Consider the following 23974-nt stretch of genomic DNA (forward strand, 5'->3'; position numbering starts at 1 on the left):
TACAACGATATAATAGTACTAAATGATCAAATAGCAAAGTTAGCGATCTTAAGCATTAGCATATTAGAGAAATTAACTTTCTTAATAGTGGTCTCAAGCTAAAAATAGCACTCAGCAAAAATAGGCTCTCATTCTCAACTTGACTAAACTGAACTAGAAACAAAGCATGGATCAGAATCAGGTTTAATATCACCAGCACGTATCATGAAATTTATTGTCATTGTGGCAGCGGTACAATGCTGTACATAATAATAATAAAACATGGATTACAGTAAGTATATTTATATTAAATAGTTAAATTAAAGAAATAGTGCAAAAAATAAAAATGGAAAAAGTAGTGAGGTAGTGTTCATGGGTTTTGGGGTACGTAACTATGCTCATTCACTTCCATCAGGCCCCAACACACGAGACAAATTACCCATGATAACTACGCAACACAAAATATAATACAGAAAGACAGAAAATAGATACATAGCTCCTACGCTGTTTTATATTGATGCTACGTTTATAATTTTTCTTTGCTTGGCAGTTATTTGGTCATGCCATTTATGGGAACAGACCTCAGCAAACTAATGAAACATGAGAGACTGACTGAAGATCGGATCCAGTTTCTGGTATACCAAGTCTTAAAAGGCCTAAAGGTTAGTTTATCTTCCACCCTTATCATTCTAACTACATAAATGTAAGAGTAATTTGTAATAAAAAGATTAAAGTACTCAGTATATCTTCAGTACAGTGCAAGCTGTCTTGGGCACATATATGTACTTAGCTTGGATACCCAAGACTTTTTCACTGTCCTGTATTTGTCAATGTGGAGCCGAGAGTGAGTTTGTAAGTTTGGTGGGAACAAAGGAGGTTGGGAATTGTAAGGTTAGGACATGGGATAGATGGCAGAGAAGGAGTGCCCCCCCCCCCCAACGGGTGCAGACACACCCAGCCCTGAGACACCAGGTAAGGTCATTTGATCCCAAACAATTGATTTATTGATCATTACAGAATGTCTCTCTGGAGCTTTCCACTCCCTCCCCACTCCCTTCTCCTTTTCCCAACCATGATTCCCCTCTCCCTCACCCCTTCCCACTCTCAGTCCACAATAGAGACCCAGATCAGAATCAGATTTATCATCACTCACATATGTCATGAAATTTTTCTTATTCTTTGTGGTAGTAGTACGGTGCAATACGTAATACAGTAGCGTGGAAAAGTGTTAGGCACCCAAGCTATATATATGTGCCTAAGACTTTTGCACAGTGTCACAAATAAATGTGGGTTATCCGTCTAATTGCTTGAGTCGCAAAAATAGATTGAGGTGCTTTTATTTACAAAAATAGTGGAAAAACAAAAACCTGGACGTCCACATCAAAACAAGAAAAAGAATGGAAAAATAAACAATATATATACAGCTTGCAATTGTCACCTCTCTGGTTAACAGCCACCCTCAGACTAAACAGAAAAAAACCCCCAAGGCCTTTGTAACCTGAGGCATATAACTGCTAAGCCCCTCCCCCTAGACCAACCAAAAGCTAATTAACTCAATTATCTTCCGTTCTACACAATCTGAAACTCTACTGCCAGTTCTCATAATAAACACATACACCTCATTATAGGAATCACCATTGCCCGGTTAAATGACTTAAGTAAACCCCAAAACTTTACCACAAGATGAGTAATTAGGTAACATAACCCTTGACCCAGTTAAAGATGGTATCCTCTACCACCAGCACACTTGTGCAGGTTGCTGCTGCCTCTATATTAGACAGCTCTCTGCCGCAGCTCTGTTTCAGACCCAGTGATTGTGGAGGAGAGAAAAGTTAGATTATCATGACCCTTTGCGTGTTTTACTGAATGTGCCGTGTGCCGTCCGTAATCAGTGACGGGCCTTTGTCACACACAGTAATGTAGATAGTTGGTTGGGGTAGTAATTATCATTTAATAGTCTGGTTCTAATACTTTACCAAATGACGTAGTAGTTTGCATCGAGTGAAGTTTTCCTTTTTCAACAAGATACGATTAAAGAGTAATCAGTAAAAAGCATTTGTTAGAATAAATCTGATTTGTTCAGTGTTCTAGCAATGAGTGGAAGGAGAATTTATTACCCTGAGCAGGGTCTTGAATCAACCATAGCAGTGTTTAGAACAGAAGGACTTCAGAATGTATTTAATTACAGCGAAACAACACCTCAATTTAATTTTCCTCCAGCCTTTTACATTTCCCACACACCCAACTTCACCTGGCACCTCCCAGCTTGTCCTTGTTCTCTCCCTCCACTTGTTGTCTTCCCCTTCCTATCATTGACGTTTATTCACTTCCACAGAGGATGCCTGATCTGCTGAGTTCTTCCAGCATTTTGTGTGTGCGTTGCACCTTAATGTAAATACTCCCATCCTTGTGTTCAGAATCTTTATTGTAATAGTCGCCTGCAATCTTCCATATAAACCATGTTCTTCCAGATCTGGCATCTTTAAAAAATAGATTTCAACCTCCACCCCCCCGCCCCCCATCCTGGTGGCATTGCCTTCTGCTGTGAAGCGCGTCAATAGTATTTCTTACCTAAATTTCTCTGCTTCCTTCTTTTGGTATTGTGTCAAATTTTATTTTATAACACAATACCAGCACCAGCCTAACCTCTGTCAAGGACATATATACAGAAAGGTGCTGGGAAAGGACCAGTAACATCATGATGGATCTCACCCACCCTGCTCATGGACTGTTTGTTCCACTGCCCTCTGGGGGAAGCTACATAGCATCCACACCAGGGCCACCAGACTCGAAAACAGCTACTTTAACCCAAGCAGTAAGGCTGATCAACACCTCCACCCACTAATTTCACCACTACTTTATTATTTCCTGTCAGTCATTTTAAGTACAACCCAGTGTCACTTCATGGACATACAATCAATCTACAGTACAATGCAAAAGTCTTAGGCACATATAAATAGCTAGGGTGCCTAAAACTTTTGAACAGTACTGTATTTATCAGTGTGGAGCGGAGAGTGGGTTTGTAAGAACCAAAGGGGATAACTTCACACATCTTCACTTTGGCCCATCATTGAACTGTTTCCACAACCTATGTGCTCAATTTCGAGGACTTGTCATCTCATGTTCTCGATACTTATTGCTTATTTATTCATTATTATTATTTATTTATTTTAGTATTTGCATAATTTGTTGTTTTTTTGCACACTGGTAAAACCCCCAAGTTAGTGTGATCTTTCTTTGATTCTGTTATGGTTATTATTCTATGGATTTTTGAGTATACCTGCAAGAAGATAAATCTCAGTGTTGTATGTGGTAACATATATGTACTTTGTTAATAAATATACTGTGAACTTTTGAACTTTGATTAAGCTAGAAAGGGAGCAGAAAAAAATTACAAGGATGCTGCCTGGAATGCGAGGTGCTACATTTTGGTAGGAATAATCAAAATAGGACATACATGGTAAATGGTAGGGCATTGAGTAATGCAGTAGAACAGAGTGATCTAGGAATAATGGTGCATAGTCCCCTGAATGTGGATAGGGTGGTGAAGAAATCAGAGATTTATAAATCAGAGCATTGAGTATAGGAGTTAGGATGTAATGTTAAAATTATACAAGGCATTGGTGAGGCTAAATTTGGAGTATTGTGTACAGTTCTGGTCATCGACTTATAGGAAAGATGTCAACAAATTAGAGAGAGTACAGAGGAGATTTACTAGAATGTTATCTGGGTTTCAGCACCTAAGTTACAGAGAAAGGTTGAACAAGTTAAGTCTTTATTCTTTGTAGAGTAGAAGGTTGAAGGGGGACTTGATAGAGGTATTTAAAATTATGAGCGGGATAGATAGAGTTGACATGGATAGGCTTTTTCCATTGAGAGTAGGGGAGATTCAAACAAGAGGACGTGAGTTGAGAGTTAAGGGGCAAAAGTTTAGGGGTAACATGAGGGGGAATTTCTTTACTCAGAGAGTGGTAGCTGTGTGGAACGAGCTTCCAGTAGAAGTAGTAGAGGCAGGTTCGATTTTGTCATTTAAAAAAAAAATTGGATAGGTATACGAACAGGAAAGGAATGGAAGGTTATGGGCTGAGTGCAGGTAGGTGGGACTAGGTGAGAGTGAGCGTTTGGCACGGACTAGAAGGGCCGAGATGGCCTGTATCCGTGCTGTAATTGTTATATGGTTATATTGGAGGATTTGAACTATCAAGAGAAATTTGATAGGCCAGGTCTGTTTTCTCTAGGGCACAGTGACATGACAGAGGTACTTAGTACTATTAAAATAGACATGATGGATAGCTACAGTCTGTTTCCCTTGGTAGGGGTGATTTAAACTCGGAGATCATAGGTTTAAGGTGAGAGGGAAGAGGTGTGAACAGGATCTGGGTGGTAGCGTTCTTTCACACAATAGCAGTTTTAATCTGGAATGGACCACCAGAAGCAGCCATGAGGGCAGGAACAGTAACAACTTTTACGATGCACCTTGAATGAGCAAAGCAAAGAAGGATAAGCAAGCAACTGTGAATAGTATAGATAGGCATGATAAGACCATATGACCATAAGACACAGGAGCAACACTGGGCCATTCAGTCCATCGAGTCTTGCACTGTTCTATTATTCTATCATGGATAATTCTTTATCCCTCTCAATCCCATTCTCCTGCCATCTTCCTGACTAACCAAGAACCTATGACCCTCCGCTTTGGGGGGTCTGACGTCCTTGTTGCCGTTTTCTGGGTGGGCGATATGTTAGATTTTGTGCGAGGGAGGGGTTGGGGGTTTGATGTTTTTGTTGCTGTTTTTTTGTCATTGTGGGTGATATGTTAGGTTTTGTGCGAGGGAGGGGTAGGGTGTTAAGGGTTGGCGAGATTTTCTTCCTTTTCTCTTTTTCTTTCTGGGGGGGAGAGTGGTGTATTTTCTTTCAAAGACATCCGTGGCTTTTTTGGTATTTCATGGGTATCTGGAGAAGACAAATCTCAGAGATATATTCTGCATGCATACCTAGATAGTAAAATTAACCTTTGAACCTTTAAATATAATCAATGGCTTGGCTTCCACAGTCGTCTGGGGCAATAAAACCCACAGATTCACTATCCTCTGGCTAAAGAAATTCCTCCCCACCTCTGTTCTAAAGGGACATCTCTCTAGACTGAGGCTGTGCTCTCTGCTCCGAGACTTCCCCCCACTACAGGAAATATCTTCCCACATCCACTTTAACCAGACATTTCAATGTGTGGTAGGATTCAATGAGATTCCCCCTCAATCTTCTAAACTCCAGCAAGTTCTGGCCCAGAGCCATCAAACACTGCTCACATGTTAACCCTTTCATTGCTGGATTCATCCTCATGAATCACCTTTGGACCCTCTCTAATGCTAGCACATCTTTTCCTATGTAAGGCACCCTTATCTAAGAGTTTCTCAGATGATGATTGGTATAGGCAGTTGGTGGGCTGAAGGGACTGTTTCTAAGCTGTAAAACTCTTGACTCTATTGCCCTTGTACTTCCATGTCCATCCACCATCGCAAAGGCTGTCTCCTGAAGCCACTGGCTTAATTGATAAGAAAGTTTCTTGCACAGTGAGTTGTTCTACTGTCTAAAAAGTTGGTACGTGTTCAGATAAGAGGCAAGCAGACTGTCTGCCCATCTAATTAATCCTGGAAATCCCCAGGCTTTCCACATTCTAATATGATGCTAATTTTTCCCTCTGTAATTCCTGCCATATTGTTTTGTGGCTTTGCATTACTGTGGCTGGAAATTGTTATCGAATATAAATAGTCTCTTATCAAGAATTAGAGCTTTTCCTAAAGATAATTTGGTCCATTGGTCATGCTCAGCTATGGATGTTGCGTCCTAGTTGTTTAGATATGCAAGCCAGGGCAGTGCGATATGGAGAGTAAGCTGTTACTCATGTAGTCGGCTCCCCCTCTCCACACAGCTGATGGACCCAAAGGAACGACAGAGACCGATGCAGCTTGGCACCAACAGTATCGTAGTTGTTGCCAGTCAGCGTTGAACTCAACATAGGGACTGCCTTAGATATTCCAGCTCCAGGTTTATCCTTCAGGGTTTAGTCCCGAAGCCTTCTCAGTGAGTGGATATAGTCACAAGGCAGTGGAGGTTTGAGATCAGAGTTTTCTTTCTCCTAGATGAGCTGCCGACCACAGCTGATGAGCCCCACCTGCCCAAAGTGACTGGTTTTAAGGCACCAGTATCCCGCTGTTGGTCCTTCCCCTGTCAGTAGGAGTGGTTCTGCCAGGTTCAGTGGCTAAACCACGCATGAAGGCCGGGTACTGGACTTGATTGTCAGAGATATTTGACACGCACATCATTGGGAGCATTTAATAGGTGGTGGGAGCTTGTGATGAAATCTCTAATTGGAATAAATGTGTCTTTTCTTTATTTTAAAGTACACTTTGTCTTTTTAACAGTACATCCACTCTGCAGGGATCATTCACAGGGTAAGGCATTCTGTTGTATTTTATGTTCTGATATAACAGAGTGAGTTCATTGGTGGTAATTGTATATCATTATACATGCATTACAGCAAGTTATGTGTGAAGGGTGGGGGGTGGAGGCTTCAGAGCTTTGATGTTTCTATCATTCATTCTATGGAGTCTCTTGTTTCGGGGATATCTGTGTAGAGTACAAATTTCAGGTTGTATACTGTATACATTCTCTGAGATTAAATAAACATTCGAAGTAATGGAAGTTGTCTAAGTATCATGTTTGGTAAAGTACACAAGATCACTAGATCACTGCTACAAATCTGACCAGCTGGGTTGCATTACAAGCTTTGCAATATGTGAGCATAAAGAGTTAAGCTCCTTCTCCCAGGTCCTCCAAAGCACCACTGGAGCCCTAATGAGTTGCGGGGAAGACTTATCATTTACTGAATCGCGCACTAATGGAAGTCTATAATCACAAACCTGTCCCAGTTATGTGCAGGAGCCCTGGAACTGCATTCTGTTAGCTGATCTAATGTGTAAATTCTTTCCACAAAATATATCAAGTATAGAGAAAGTAAAGTACCGAAAGATAGTTTAGCTAATAAGTTTCATAAATTTAGTAGGGACTTCCACACTGTGGCTTCTTGCTAGTTTAGAATTTACATTCAAGAAAACTCAGCGATGCTTTTATTTTCTGAGGAGGATGAAGAGTGCTGGAATTTGCACATCTACACTCAGTTCCTTCTACAGATGCATAGCAGAGAGCATCCTAACAAGCTGCATCACTGCTTGGTTCAGAAATGGCAGTGCAGCAGACAGGAAGACTCCACAACAGGGTAGCCAACGCTGCCCAATGTATCACCGGCAACAGCCTACCCACCATCAAGGACAAATATACAGAAAGCTGCCGGAAAAGGGCCAGTAACATCATGAAGGATCCCACACACCCTGCTCATGGACTGTTTGTTCCACTCCCATCAGGGAGGAGGCTGTGTGGTATTCACGCCCAGGACCACCAGACTCAAAAACAGTTACTTACTCCAAACAGTGAGGTTGATCAATACCCACTAACTCCACTACGATTTTATTATTTCCTCTGAGTCACATTATGACTAATCACTTTATGGACATATAATCAATCTATGTGTATAAGCTACCTTGTGTATTTATATTTATTATGTTTTATGATTATTATTATTATTGTGTTCTTTATCTTGTGTGGGTTTTTTGTGCTACATCAGATTCGAATAACAATTATTTTGTTTTCCTTACATTTATGTACAGGATATGGCATTAAACAATTTTCAATCTTGAATACAAAGGCATACATTTAATTTGCAGGGATTGTATTTCAACCTGTTTACTTTGAAGGAACAAGTTGGTGCTTAAGACATGCATTTCAGACAGACAGACAGACAGACATACAGACATACTTTATTGATCCCGAGGGAAATTGGGTTTTGTTACAGCTGCACCAACCGTGAAGAAATATAGCAATATAAAACCATAAATGATTAAATAATAATAAGTTAATCATGCCAAGTGGAAATAAGTCCTCCTATTGGCTTAGGGTGTCTGACACTCTGAGGGAGGAGTTGTAAAGTTTGATGGCCACAGGCAGGAATGACTTCCTATGACGCTCAGTGTTACATCTCGGTGGAATGAGTTTCTGGCTGAATGTACTCCTGTGCCTAACCAGTATATCATGGAGTGGATGGTCAAAGGTTCAAAAGAACAATTTAATGTCGGAGAAATGTATACAATATACATCCTGTAAGGCTTTTTCTTCGCAACCATCCAGGAAAACAGAGGAGTGCCCCAAGGAATGAATGACAGTTAAATGTTAGAGCCCCGAAGTGCCCCCCCAGCTCCTTCTGTGTGTAATCAGCAGCAAACAACAGTCCTCCTTCTCCCCACCGGCAAAAAAAACATCGGCACTGCCACCGAGCACTCAAGCATGAGCAAAGCAATAGCAAAGACACAGGCTTGCAGTTACCCCAAATACTTCACATTGCACCCGGTATTTGACATACCGCAGGTTCTCTCTCTCTCCCTAATAAGGAATAAAGAAGTGTCTCCATTTTCCCAGTGAGTCGGGAGAAATAACAAACAACTTGCTGGTTTACGATGTTAAAAGTCCGTTATGTCACTTTTTTCGATCGCAAAGATCCTGGTCTCCAGGCGCACAGTAGATACCCTGAATCCCCCAACGACACACGGGTCTCCTGCCGTCATACCGACCCTTGAGCCTCCCGTCTCCAGAGCCCCGAGATCCTAGGCTTCCAAATCCAATCTGGACTCTTAGGCCGAGCCTTTGGCGTGCTGAGCGACGGCCAGCTATGAAACCCTGAGAGCGGGTCCCATTCCTGCAAAGAACCATAGTCAGTGTGTAACTCCAGATCCGGGTCTTCAAAAGAACCCCGAAAGGGAAAAATAGAGATATTAAAGATGGAAATTGACAGAAGAGCCATTTGTTTTAATCTGAATTAAATGGACTCACATTTAATCTAGGGAAATTTTACTCAATGTCAGTAAAGTTTGACATTTGCTAGATTGTTACCAGCAGTGATGTTGCATCCAAAGGAGCCAAGGAAGATCATTTTCAAGGGGGCTTCAGAGGCACCTCATTTACTTTACAGCCATTCTCCAAAATATAAAGCCCACCCAGCAGTGTGGCCTTTTGTTGACACGCCCACAGAGCCTTCAATGTGATGAAAAGGGCCAAGTGTTTGGGAGTTTCATAAAGATCCAAAGCTCCTGTTTTTGTTGGACAGAACGGCCAATCAGCGCCTGCCTGGAAGTTGCTCTGTTGTCGTGTTCGCTTTGGTATTAGAAATAAGAGATTCTGCAGATGCTGGAAATCCAGAGCAACACACACAAAATGCTGGAGGAACTCAGCAGGTCAGGCCACCCCTATGGAAATGAATAAACAGTCGACGTTTTCGGCCGAGACCTTTCTTCAGGACTGAGAAGGAAGGAGGAAGAGGCCAGAATAAAAAGGTGGGGGAGGGGAAGGAGGTTAGCTGGAAGCCAGGTGGGTGGGAAAGGTAAAGGGCTGGAGTGGAAGGAATCTGATAGGAGAGGAGAGTGGACCATAGGAGGAAGGGAAGAAGGAGGGGCACCAGGAGTTGGTGAAGGGAAGAGGTAAGAGATTATATTATTAGTGTTAGATTATAATTATTAATATAGCTGACTAAATTAAAAACTGAGGCTGTGGGTTTTTACATCTGGGAAAAGCTTTAAAAATGGTTGCCAAAAATTAATATTTCCAAACACACAAAGGTACCAGTCATTATTCTTGCATCTAAAATAATGAAACTATTTGAAACTTGTTACTTGAGAACAATCTGAACAGAAACCAAGCCGTTAATAGTCTGTAGTATACTTGTTTTAAAGTACCTGACTCAAAATGTCAGTTTCTGATCATGTGTAGTTATTGGAATAGCCCTCAAAACTGTTCCAGATCTTTAATCTGGACCTCGCTGTAAAAATCTTACACACTGCATTTTTTGATATGGTGCTCAAAGTAATCTAACTTTGTAATGTTGACTGAGAAATAAATATTAGCCAGGCCTCAGGTATATTTCACCTGTTTTGGAACTTATGCTGTGGGATTTTTAAAGCCGATTTGAGGGAGTAGACTGGATTCTGCCTTTGCATCTTGCACAGAAGATGTTGCTTCCAATAGTGAAAGACTCCCTCTCTACTGAAGTAGGGTGTCACTAAATATTTGTGCTCACCTCTGAAGAGGAGTCTGAGCCATCATCTCCATGACTATGAGAAGAGAGCACTGCCTATAGAGCTAAGAGTCTCTGCCCAATATGTCAACTGTTTATTCCTCTCCATAGATGCTGCCTGACCTGCTGAGTTCCTCTAGCATTTTGTGTATGTTGCTTTGTATTTCCAGCATCGTGAATTGTACAGTTTTGAGATCTGGCTGCTTACAGGCAGCTACAAAGCAAGAAACCTGAAAGAACCCAATTTTAAAAAAAGACCCAATGCGCAGAGAGAGAAAACAAAATACAAGTTGTACAAACAATAAAAGTGAGCAACAGCATTCAGGACCAATTTGAGTCCATTGATCCGAATCTCCAGAGCAGCTGGAGTTGGCCCAAAGCCTACTTGTGGTTGAAAATCTACATCCCGGGAAAGATCTGACTCCCTGAACTAACTTGAGTGTGTATAATTGTTCTGTTATTAGGATCTTAAACCCGGGAATTTGGCAATCAACGAAGACTGTGAGTTAAAGGTAAGCTTGATATCTGATTTAAATTAGCAAAGCTGTTGGGACAGTGAGCGATTTAAAAGATATTGTAGTTCGGAAGGATCTAAATGACTTTGAAGAAGATTAACTTGCATTTACTAAATTCTCTGGAATTTGGAGTGATGAGATGACGTAGGGTCCATGTTTAATTGATGCAGTGTCAAGGTGAAGAGTGTAATGTAATCTCTGAATGTTGGGGGAAGCAGCCCCCAACCCTTTATTCTCATAAATGAGTATTACAACCAGCGATTTTGATCAATTTAACTGAGAATTTTTATTTGTGAATCACATGTTCCATTTTTTCACAGTAGAAACCAAAAAAGAGGGAGGATTGTAAAACAAGGGAACTAAAAATTCAAAAACTGAAATGTCAGCAGTTTAGAAGTTTCACCCTCTTTGCTCAGTACTTAGTTGAACCAGTTCTCGCAGTTATTACAGGCTGTAGTCTTTTTAAATACATCTCGATTAGTTTGCACAACCTGACGGAGCAAGATTTGCCCATTCCTCCTTGCAATATTGCCCCAACTGTGCCAGGTTAGTTGGAGAGCAGCAATGGACAGTGATCTGGAGGTCTTGCTAGAGATATTCCATCGGTTTGAGGTCAGGACTCTGACTGGCCCACTCAAGGACATCAAGTTTCTTCATTGGAAGCTATTCTGTTCCCCTGGCAACGTGCTTTGGGTCATTGTCCTGCTGAAAGATGCGGTATTAAACTTACCCTACATGTACGGCTTAGTGTTGAGGCCAAAAAGTTCCAGTTTAGTCTCATCCGGCCACAAGACCTTTTTTCATCATTACAGTATATTCTAAGTGATGCTTTGCAAAGCCTTTACAGGCAAGGATATGCTTTTCTTTTAGCCAGGACTTCATCCTTGTCACTCTGCCATAAATACCCTTTCGGTGCAAGGCCTTTGAGATTGTGGAGCCATGAATATCATCTCCATTTGCAGCCACTGACTTCCGCACGTCACTCAGAGTGACGTCACAGTAGCCTCTCTTACAAGTACCATCCTCCTCCTGCAACTAAGTTTAGAGGGGCAGCCTGGCCTAGGCAGTGTGGCTGTGGGTTCATATTTTTTCCTCCTTTTCATGATGGACTGCACTGAGCACTGAGGTATATTCGGTACCTTTAAGATGGTCTTGTACCCTTCCCCTGATTTGTGCTTTATTGTCATTTCTCTGACTTGTCTTGAATGCTCTTTTGACTTCATTTTGGTTTGGTCTGTTGAGAATCTACCATCCTGTCGGACCAAACAGAGAGAGGGGGTATTCATTCAGGTGATCCTCCGATTTTCTACTTCCACAAATTGGGTGAGTTGGAAAGGTAATATGCAGTATTGCACCTGAGGAAAGTTAAGTGTAGCAGTTACGAAGGGGACAAATACTTTTTCAGGCACACAATTTTTAGTAAATTGTTGCCAGATTTTGGAGCTTTTCTGTTGATTTTACATGATGCACAATGTTTTGTAGGTAAGCTCAAAAGTCAACATATTTCAAATTTAGAAAATGAGACAGTAAATTGTGAAAATAGTTGCAGGGGCTGAATACTTGTTCAAGGCACTGTAAAAGAGGTAGTGGACGAGGTACAGGTCACCAGAATGAGAGAGCAGGCTACAGGAGTTGTATAGCTTCTTCCTACATGTTTTTCTGTGTTGTTTTTAAATCTGTCGTTTTCCAAATTTGGTATCTGGCTTGCTGTCTTTAACCACTACATCTGCAATGGCTGTATCTCCCTCTGTGTTTGGAACTCTTTCCCTGCAGATCAAATCATTACACAGTGCGTTGAGCTAGAATACGGTAGAACAATAACAATGCAGAATAAAGAGTAAAGACTACTGAGAAAGTGCAGGGCAGGAAAACGAGGAAGATTGTGATGTCAAGAGTCCATCTTATCATACAAGTTTCATCTAGCTGTATTCGTGTAGGGTTCGATGACAATTAAAGTTGAATCTGAACTTGAAGAGGTCATTTGAGAATCTGATAGCAGCGGGATAGAAGTTGTCCTTGAGCCTGGTTGAACATCTTTTCAAGGTTTTGTATCTTCTGCCTGATGGGAGAGGGGAGAAGAGAGAATGTCTGGGGTGGGTGGGGCCTTTGACTATACTACAGTGAGAAGTGTAGACAGAGTGCATAGAGGGGAGGCTGATTCCTGTGATACACTAAGCTGTGTCCACAACCTTCTGCAGTGTCTTGCGGTCATTCGCAGAGCGGTTACCGTACCAAGCCATTATGCACTCAGACAGGATGCCTTCCATGGTGCATAGATATAAATTGGTAAAAGTCAACGGGATCATGCTAAACTTCTTTAGCCTCCTGAGGAAGTACAGGCGCTGCTGAGCTTTCACAGCCGCGACATCTACATAGTTGAACCAGTTCCAGTTATTGATGCGTTTACACCTAAGAACTCGAAGCTTCCAAACTTGTTAACAATACTGATCTTTACAGGAACATGTGCCCTGCCCCTTTTCTGAGCAGCTCTTCTGTTTTATTGATGTTGTGGAAAAGGTTGTCATGACCACATATCATTAAGCTCTCTATCTCCTATCTATACTCTGACTCATTGTTATTTGAGATGCGTCCCACTCAGTTAAGTTTAATTGTCATTCAACCATACATGAATGCCCATGAATACAGCCAAATGAAACAGCAATACTGTGGAGCCAAGGTACAAGACATAGTACCAACACTCGTACACAACACAAGCTGTATATAACACAAATAGGATGGCATTAAGATACAGTCACACTAAAAAATGCATTCCATGTCCCTGACTTCATGAATGTTGAAGCAGTCTGCAGTCAAACACAACACAGCTTGTCTTCTGCCAAGTGGACACTAGAGGGCAGCACTGACGCCATGCCACACTGACTCCGATGCCTCTCTCTGCAAACAGGCAACCCCGCGGCTTGAGGCCCAGTCCTCGCTACAACCGAGGCCACGCAGGTGGTGTCATCTGCATGTTTGTGGGTGATGTTAGAGCAGAATCTGGCCATGCTGTCATGAGTGTACAGGGAGTAGAGTAAATGTTTGAAGATGCAAACTAGGGGAGCACCAGTGTTTAAAATAATCATGTCAGAAGTGTTGTGGCCTATCCTTACTGATTGTCGTCGGCTGGTGAGGAAGTCAAGGATACCGTTGCAGAGAGGAGCGCTGATTCTCAGCATCTGGAGTTTGGTGATGAGTTTTCCTGGAATTATGGCACTGAAGTCAGAGCTGTAGTCTGATGTAAATGTGTTGAGTGTCCAAATGCTCCAAAGATGATTGTAGGGTGTGTGAGCTGGGGACGAATTAGTAAGAAGCATTTTACTGAATTAATTTGAAACTCTTTTGTCTCGGGCTTTGTCAGCAGGCCAGTTACTTTCTTTCAAATTAATTAATGCCTTTAATAAGTAATAAACAGAATGTTGTACTGGATGCTTTCAGCTAAAACAATTTGTTTTTTTTTAGTCTCAGTTATATTTAACTGCACCACCCTCTGGGGTTTAGACGCTCTGATACTGGCATGGTCCCTTTAGAGATTCTGGGCCATCTGCTAATTCGTGGCCATGTTCTGGCGCCAAGATTTGGATATTTAAAGAGAAACTGAAGTCAGATTTGGTACTCAGTTGTCAGCTCAACATTGATTCTGTCTACAATTGTGCTTGGGATTTCTGTCTCATTTTGGATCCTTGTCTAGGTTCTCGTCTAGCATCCAGTCAAGAACCGTGTTCTCATCTCAGTCTCTAAATTGTGTCTTGATTCTAGTCTCGGATACTCCAACACTTGGGTTCTTACCATCCTTGACTAAGCCTCACGTTGCGCATACATTCTCCAGATAGGATTGTGCATTTCATTCTTTTGATTCCTGATATTTTTCTCAATGTCTATTCGTATTCTGCTCTCATTGAATCATTTCTTGCTATTCGCTTTCTCTGTAAACTGAAAATTGATTTGCAATTGGCGTCAGTAGAGATTGCTTAACTTGATGTTCCTGCTCATCTGTGAAATGCTAGGTTTAGCTTCAAGGCAAAGCAAAATGGGACACCTTCTTCCAAGAAACTCACTCCTCACCCCTTTACGTCGGCAGCACAGCAGCGGAAACTGTACTCAGTTTCAAATTCCTGGGAGCGCACATTACACATGACCTTTCCTACACAGTCAAGGAAGCTCACCAATGCCTCTTAATTCCTGCTGAGGCCGAAGGGAGCTGAACTTAGCACCTCTATACTCACGTCATTCTACAGATGCAGAGTAGAGAGCGTCCTGACAAGCTGCATCAGAATCAGAATCAGGTTTATTATCACCAGCATGAGTCATGAAATTTGTTAACTCAGCAGCAGCCATTCAATGCAAAACATAATATAGAAGAAGAAGAAAAATGTAAAATAAAATAATAATAATAAATTAATTAATTAATTTGCTGTATACATATATTGAATAGATTAAAAATTGTGCAAAAAGCAGAACTAATATATATTCAAAAAGTGAGGTAGTGTTCACAGGTTCAATGTCAATTTAGGAATCAGATGGCAGAGGGGAAGAAGCTGTTCCTGAATCACTGAGTGTGTGCCTTCAGGCTTCTGTACCTCCTTCCTGATGGTAACAGTGAGAAAAGGACATGCCCTGGGTGCTGGAGGTCCTTAAGAATAGATGCTGCTTTTCTGAGACACCACTCCTTGAAGATGTCCTGGGTACTTTGTAGGCAAGTACCCAAGATGGAGCCGACTAAATTTACAACCCTCTGCAGCTTCTCTCAGTCCTGTGCCATAACCTCCCCCCCCCCCCCCTCCACCCCAACCCCCCATACCAGACAGTGATGCAGCCTGTCAGAAAGCTCTCCACGGTACGTTTATAGAAGTTTTTGAGTGTATTTGTTGACATAACAAATCTCTTCAAACTCCTAATGAAGTATAGTCGCTGCCTTTCCTTCTTTATAACTACATATAACTACGTTTGGACCTGGTTAGGTCCTCAGAGGTCCTGACGCCCAAGAGCTTGAAACTGCATAGTTCAAAAACTACACTGTGGCAATCCGGAAGGCTCCACAACAGGATAGTCAAAAACTATCCCATACGTCACCAGCACCGGCCTACCTGCAACAAAGACACACATATATATACAGAAAGGTTCAGAAGAGGGACAGTAACATCATGAAGGATCCCAGCAACCCTGCTCAAGGAGTGTTTGTCCCATTCCCATCAGGGCACATGTAGCATCCATTCCAGGAACTCAGAAAGTTACTTTCCTCAAGCACTAAGGGTGTTCAACAGAATCAGAATCAGGTTTAATATAACCGCCATATGTTGTGAAATTTGTTAATTTAGCGGCAGCAGTACAATGCAATACATGACAAATATAGGGAAAAATAAATTACTGTAAATATGTATATGTATATTAAATAGTTAATTTAAAATAGACGTGCAAAAACAGAAATAACAAAAAAGTAGTGAGCTATTGTTCACTGGTTCAATGTCCATTCAGAAATTGGATGGCAGAGGGGAAGAAGCTGTTCCTGAATGGCTGAGTGTGTGTCTCCTTCCTGACAGTAACAGAAGAGGTCATTCTTTAGAGCTACGTTGATAAGTTGGGACCAGGTTAGATCCTCAGAGATCTTGACACCTAGGAACTTGAAGTTGCTCACTCTCTCCACTTCTGATCCCTCTGTGAGAATAGGTTTGTGTTACCTTGTCTGACCCTTTCTGAAATCCAGAATCAGCTCTTTGGCCTTGCCGACGTTGAGTGCAAGGTTGTTGCTGCGACACCACTCAGCCAGCTGGTACATCTCGCTTTTGTGCGCCGTCTCATCTCTATCTGAGATTCTACCAACAACGGCTGATTCATCAGCAAATTTATAGATGGTATTTGAGCTAAGCCTAGCCACACAGTCATGGGGGCAGAGAGAGAAGAGCAATGGGATAAGGTGAGGTGTGCTAGTGTTGATCATCAGCGAGGAAGATATATTACCACCAATCCACACAGACTGTGGTCTTCTGGTTAGGAAGTCGAGGATCCACTTGTAGAGGGAGGTACAGAGGCTCCGGCTCTGTAGTGTATTGATCAGGACTGTGGGAATGATGGGGTTAAACGCTGAGCTGTAGTCAATACAGTCTTCAGTCACTAACTCCACCACTACTGTATTATTTCCCATCAGTCACTTATGTACAGCCAAGCATCACTTTATGGATATACAATCAATCTGTGTATATAAGCTATCTTATGTATTTATATTTACGTTGTGATTTTTATAATTACTGTGTTCTTTATCTTATTGTGTGTGTGTGTGTGTGTGTGTGTGTGTGTGTGTGTGTGTGTGTGTTTTCTGTGCTGCACTGGATCCAGAGTAACAATTATTTGATTCTCCTTTACACTTGTCTACTGGAAATGACATTAAACAATCTTGAACTGATCGTTTTTACCACCTGCTTGTGAATTCAGTGCATCTGTTCACGACAAAGAAAGGGATGTGTTTAATTTGGGGCTTTCTCATTATTTTATAGATCCTGGACTTTGGATTGGCAAGACACGCTGATCAGGAGATGACTGGTTACGTGGTTACCAGGTGGTACCGTGCCCCGGAGGTCATACTTAACTGGATGCATTATACTCAAACAGGTAACCTGAGCTCATTGTTATTGAGCAGTCCCTCAGGATGGAGGTGGATCTCATAGCCCTCCTGATACCGAGGTGGCATATGTGGGTCTCACATTATATGAAACGTGTACAAAGGCATTCCTGACGGGACGGGAGGAGGTGGTTTGTGAGACGTTGTCTCCTTCACCAGACACTGGACAGTCGTGGGCTGGGAATTCACAAGTCAATAAGGAGTTTTTAACAGCATCCTTGAATCTTTTCCTCTCTCAACCTCTTGATCAGTTCCCCTGACATAAGCTGGTCTGGGAGAGGGACACTGACCGTGTCTGATGCTGGTCTGGGAGAGGGACACTGACCGTGTTTGATGCTGGTCTGGGAGAGAGACACTGACCGTGTTTGATGCTGGTCTGGGAGAGAGACACTGACCGTGTCTGATGCTGGTCTGGGAGAGGGACACTGACGATGTTCAATGCTGGTCTGGGAGACGGACACTGACCGTGTTCGATGCTGGTCTGGGAGAGAGACACTGACCGTGTTCGATGCTGGTCTGGGAGAGGGACACTGACCGTGTTCGATGCTGGTCTGGGAGAGAGACACTGACCGTGTCTGATGCTGGTCTGGGAGAGAGACACTGACCGTGTCTGATGCTGGTCTGGGAGAGGGACACTGACCGTGTTTGATGCTGGTCTGGGAGAGAGACACTGACCGTGTCTGATGCTGGTCTGGGAGAGGGACACTGACGATGTTCAATGCTGGTCTGGGAGACGGACACTGACCGTGTTTGATGCTGGTCTGGGAGAGGGACACTGACTGTGTTCATTGCTGGTCTGGGAGAGGGACACTGACCGTGTTCGATGCTGGTCTGGGAGAGGGACACTGACCGTGTTTGATGCTGGTCTGGGAGACGGACACTGACCGTGTTTGATGCTGGTCTGGGAGAGAGGCACTGACCATGTTCGATGCTGGTCTGGAGATGGACACTGACCGTGTTCGATGCTGGTCTGGGAGAGGGACACTGACCGTGCCTGATGCTGGTCTGGGAGAGAGACACTGACCGTGTTCGATGCTGGTCTGGGAGAGGGACACTGACCGTGTTCTTTGCTGGTCTGGGAGAGGGACACTGACCGTGTCTGATGCTGGTCTGGGAGAGGGACACTGACCGTGTCTGATGCTGGTCTGGGAGAGGGACACTGACCGTGTTCGATGCTGGTCTGGAGATGGACACTGACCGTGTTCGATACTGGTCTGGGAGAGGGACACTGACCGTGTCTGATGCTGGTCTGGGAGAGGGACACTGACCGTGTTCGATGCTGGGCTGGGAGAGGGACACTGACCGTGTTCGATGCTGGTCTGGGAGAGGGACACTGACCGTGTTCGATGCTGGTCTGGGAGAGGGACACTGACCGTGTTCGATGCTGGGCTGGGAGAGGGACACTGACCGTGTTCGATGCTGGGCTGGGAGAGGGACACTGACCGTGTCTGATGCTGGTCTGGGAGAGGGACACTGACCGTGTTCGATACTGGTCTGGGAGAGGGACACTGACCGTGTCTGATGCTGGTCTGGGAGAGGGACACTGACCGTGTCTGATACTGGTCTGGGAGAGGGACACTGACCATGTCTGATGCTGGTCTGGGAGAGGGACACTGACCGTGTTCGATGCTGGTCTGGGAGAGAGGCACTGACCGTGTTCGATGCTGGTCTGGAGACGGACACTGACCGTGTTCAATGCTGGTCTAGGAGAAGGACACTGACCATGTTCGATGCTGTTCTGGAGATGGACACTGACCGTGTTCGATACTGGTCTGGGAGAGGGACTCTGACCGTGTTCGATGCTGGTCTGGGAGATGGACACTGACCGTGTTCGATACTGGTCTGGGAGAGGGACACTGGCCATGTTCGATGCTGGTCTGGGAGAGGGACACTGACCGTGTTTGATGCTGGTCTGGGAGAGGGTCACTTAAGGTGCTCGATGCTGGTCTGGGAGAGGGACACTGACGATGTTCGATGCTGGTCTGGGAGAGGGACACTGACCGTGTTCGTTGCTGGTCTGGGAGAGGGACACTGACCGTGTTCGTTGCTGGTCTGGGAGAGGGACACTGACCGTGTCTGATGCTGGTCTGGGAGAGGGACACTGACCGTGTTCGTTGCTGGTCTGGGAGAGGGACACTGACCGTGTCTGATGCTGGTCTGGGAGAGGGACACTGACCGTGTTCGTTGCTGGTCTGGGGGAGGGACACTGACGATATTCGATGCTGGTCTGGAAGAGGGACACTGACCGTGTTCGATGCTGGTCTGGGAGAGGGACACTGACCGTGTCTGATGCTGGTCTGGGAGAGGGACACTGACCGTGTTCGTTGCTGGTCTGGGAGAGAGACACTGACCGTGTCTGATGCTGGTCTGGGAGAGGGACACTGACCGTGTCTGATGCTGGTCTGGGGGAGGGACACTGACCGTGTCTGATGCTGGTCTGGGAGAGGGACACTGACCTTGTTCAATACTGGTCTGGGAAAGGGACACTGACCGTGTTCGTTACTGGTCTGGGAGAGGGACACTGACGATGTTCGATACTGGTCTAGGAGAGGGACACTGACCGTGTTCAATGCTCGTCTGGGAGAGGGACACTGACCGTGTTCAATGCTCGTCTGGGAGAGGGACACTGACAGTGTTCAATGCTGGTCTGGGAGAGGGACACTGACGATGTTCGATGCTGGTCTGGGAGAGGGACACTGACCGTGTCTGATGCTGGTCTGGGAGAGGGACACTGACCGTGTCTGATGCTGGTCTGGGAGAGGGACACTGACCGTGTCTGATGCTGGTCTGGGAGAGGGACACTGACCGTGTCTGATGCTGGTCTGGGAGAGGGACACTGACAGTGTTCGTTGCTGGTCTGGGAGAGGGACACTGACCGTGTTCGAGACTGGTCTGGGAGAGGGACACTGACCGTGTCTGATGCTGGTCTGGGAGAGGGACACTGACCGTGTCTGATGCTGGTCTGGGAGAGGGACACTGACGATGTTCGATGCTGGTCTGGGGGAGGGACACTGACCGTGTCTGATGCTGGTCTGGGAGAGGGACACTGACCGTGTCTGATGCTGGTCTGGGAGAGGGACACTGACGATGTTCGATGCTGGTCTGGGAGAGGGACACTGACCGTGTCTGATGCTGGTCTGGGAGAGGGACACTGACCGTGTCTGATGCTGGTCTGGGAGAGGGACACTGACGATGTTCGATGCTGGTCTGGGAGAGGGACACTGACCGTGTTCGATGCTGGTCTGGGAGAGGGACACTGACCGTGTCTGATGCTGGTCTGGGAGAGGGACACTGACGATGTTCGATGCTGGTCTGGGAGAGGGACACTGACCGTGTCTGATGCTGGTCTGGGAGAGGAACACTGACAGTGTTCGTTGCTGGTCTGGGAGAGGGACACTGACCGTGTTTGATACTGGTCTGGGAGAGGGACACTGACCGTGTTCAATGCTGGTCTGGGAGAGGGACACTGACCGTGTCTGATGCTGGTCTGGGAGAGGAACACTGACAGTGTTCGTTGCTGGTCTGGGAGAGGGACACTGACCGTGTCTGATGCTGGTCTGGGAGAGGGACACTGACCGTGTCTGATGCTGGTCTGGGAGAGGAACACTGACAGTGTTCTTTGCTGGTCTGGGAGAGGGACACTGACCGTGTTCTTTGCTGGTCTGGGAGAAGGACACTGACGATGTTCGATGCTGGTCTGGGAGAGGGACACTGACCGTGTTCACTGCTGGTCTGGGAGAGGGACACTGGCCGTGTTTGATGCTGGTCTGGGAGAGGGACACTGGCCGTGTTTGATGCTGGTCTGGGAGAGGGACACTGACCGTGTTCACTGCTGGTCTGGGAGAGGGACACTGACCGTGTCTGATGCTGGTCTGGGAGAGGGACACTGACGATGTTCGATGCTGGTCTGGGAGAGGGACACTGACCGTGTTCACTGCTGGTCTGGGAGAGGGACACTGACCGTGTCTGATGCTGGTCTGGGAGAGGGACACTGACAATGTTCAATGCTGGTCTGGGGGAGGGACACTGACCGTGTCTGATGCTGGTCTGGGGGAGGGACACTGACCGTGTCTGATGCTGGTCTGGGGGAGGGACACTGACCGTGTCTGATGCTAGTCTGGGGGAGGGACACTGATATGTGTTTGCTTATCCTGCCAATGGATGTGGAGGTGTTAGTAGAGACAAAAAGCGGGCGACACAGAAGTGTAGTGGTTAGTGCAACACTATTACAGCTTGGGATATCATTCGGAGTTCGACTTTTGGTCTGTAAGGAGTGTGTACACCTCCCTATGGAATGCATGAGTTTTCTCCAGGCACTCTGATTTCCTCCCACAGTTCCAAATACGTACTGGTTAGGTTTGTTGGTCTTTGTAAATTGTCACGTAAATCAGGGTTGTGGGGTGTTGCTGGTTAGGGCCTACTCTATTGGTATCAATAGACAGATAGAGAGAAGGAAAAAGAAAATGAAAATCTCTGGTGGTTTGAATGTTTGCTGTTGGCGGTTTGCAGACATTTACTGTAATTTCATATACTCCAGCTGACCGATGGAAAAGATGATGAAAATGGTGTAAAGGGATGTAAAAAAAATTCTTATTTCACTATTCGAGAGGTTTATGAACTGCCTCTTCTGAAGGTGCTGACACTGAATCTGAGCCTTGGCTTCGACTCGCTGCACACAATAGGGGAGTTGCCACGAATCAGACCCTGAAAGGAGTTTTCCCGTTGGGTGGGCAGAGTTGTGGCCCCGGTGGTCCTGAGAGTAGTTATGAGACTTCATCACAAGGCAGCCAATCCCTCCTTGTCAGAGAGAGCATGTATGTGCGAGATTGGATGTGATGCACCATCAATAACTCTCGGAGAAGGGAGGCAAACGATAGGCTTTTATTAGCTGCAGACGTGACCACAACATCTTGGAGACTGAGGGAGGAGCAGTGCCTCCAATCGCCTTTATCCAGGGGTCTGTGGGAGGAGTCACAGGAGCAGTCAGCAGAGGGGCGTGTCCAGACAGGTATACACATAGTTTATCACGGGATGACCGACTGGCACGTCAGAATATCGTGACAACTGTCAATAAGTAGATCTCTGTGTTTCACCCTTGTGTGCTTACTCGTCACGTTAATCATTTTGTCATTATGTTATGTTTCCAAAACTGCACACCATTGATTGTTAATGTCAGAATTACAATTTACATATGTTTCTTTTTGCAGTGGATATCTGGTCTGTTGGCTGCATTATGGCAGAGATGATTACAACCCGACCTCTTTTTAAAGGCATCGATCGTATCCTTTGCTACAATCCCAATTAATTCCTAATAAATGACTGAATGTATGTCAGGGAAATAATTAGAGTTTAGAGCTTGAAGTTTATCATAGATAGCTGTTGTATTTTTCTTAAACCACTTAAAATATCAAATTTCTACTGACTAAAGTGTTGCCTGCCTCGATAGAATAAGAATTATAAACTCCAGTTTAATTGGAAGCATTTACTTTAAGGCTGGACTCCACCCCTTGCAGTACAGGTTGAGTAACCCTTATCTGAAATGCTTGAGGCCAGAAGAGTTCTGGATTTTGGAATACATAATGAGATGGCTTGGGATCACTGGTATCCCTGACTCTGAATTTATGTGCTACCGGTAGGCAGTTTTTGTCTCAAACTTGTTCATCACACATATATACTGATGCAGCCATTCACCATGTTAGATTTATATCAGCAATGATCTTTGCAAGCTCATCAATGAATTTCTTTCCCGCTTCATCATCTCTATCATCACAAATCTTTTAAAAATTAATGCCATACGTTTTTTCTTAAATTTCTGCAACCAGCCTGTTGAATATTCACAATTACCTTTGATTTTCAGTTTGTTCTGACAGATCTTTGCTTGTTTCATGAACAGCATACCATTAGAAGGCATATACTCACTCCATCGCTGATGAATCCACTCTCTCAATACACGATCAACATCTTTTTTTCATTAACTTCTGTTCATTACTTGTGTGAGGTCTCTTCTCAGAGCATCTGTGGTGTGCAGAGACCTGCTCATCGCCCGAGAACCTTCCCAGCGCTGTGTGGAATTTTCCATTTGTGACGTCATGTCAGCGCTCAAAAAATTTCGGGTTTCTGAATTTCGGATAAGGGGTACTCAACCTGGATCAGCAATCTCTGACTCAGCCCACATTCCAGTAAATTTGACTGGGAAAACACCTCAGGTAACATACATCCGCAAATTGCCACACAGTACCATCCCTCGCCTTCAAAGCGGCTGCCAACCTGCGTTTAAAAGCTAAATTTAAATCTGGATATTCATTTCACAGAAATATCTTTCACTGCAGATTCATTTTGTTTAATAGATAACGTTACATCTTTTTTTAACTGATTCAAAGTTCAGAGTGAATTTATTATCAAAGTACATATATGTCACTCTCTACAACCCTGATTCGTTTCTTGTGAGCAATCACAGTAAAAACACAATAGAATCAATGAAAGACCAAAAGGACAGACAAATCACCAATGTGCGTAAGAAGCCATGTAATTACAAAAATAAATACTTTGTCAATGACAGCCATTGTAAATTCAAAGTGAATTTATTATTAAAGTACAGATATATCTCCTCATACGAGCATGAGATTTGCTTTCTTGTGGGCATTGTCAGTAAATCCAACAGGATGGACAACAACCAGTGTGCAAAAGACA

At 44.3% G+C, this 23974-nt stretch overlaps 1 protein-coding gene across 2 annotated transcripts in view; it reads left to right on the top strand.

Annotated features, from left to right (window-relative positions):
- The window catches only part of mapk12a (mitogen-activated protein kinase 12a), a 102192-nt gene that overhangs the window by 57585 nt on the left and 20633 nt on the right, over positions 1-23974 (top strand). The window contains exons 4-8 of one of the 2 annotated variants that reach the window (XM_059987431.1): positions 530-641; positions 6402-6431; positions 10621-10668; positions 17160-17274; positions 22492-22563. In XM_059987431.1, coding sequence (XP_059843414.1) covers positions 530-641; positions 6402-6431; positions 10621-10668; positions 17160-17274; positions 22492-22563 — 377 coding nt within the window. The remainder of the gene's footprint in view (positions 1-529; positions 642-6401; positions 6432-10620; positions 10669-17159; positions 17275-22491; positions 22564-23974) is intronic. The other variant, XM_059987432.1, reaches the window with a different exon arrangement.

Source organism: Hypanus sabinus, chromosome 13 (assembly GCF_030144855.1).
Source record: "Hypanus sabinus isolate sHypSab1 chromosome 13, sHypSab1.hap1, whole genome shotgun sequence".
In the NCBI taxonomy this organism is placed as follows: Eukaryota; Metazoa; Chordata; class Chondrichthyes; order Myliobatiformes; family Dasyatidae; genus Hypanus; species Hypanus sabinus.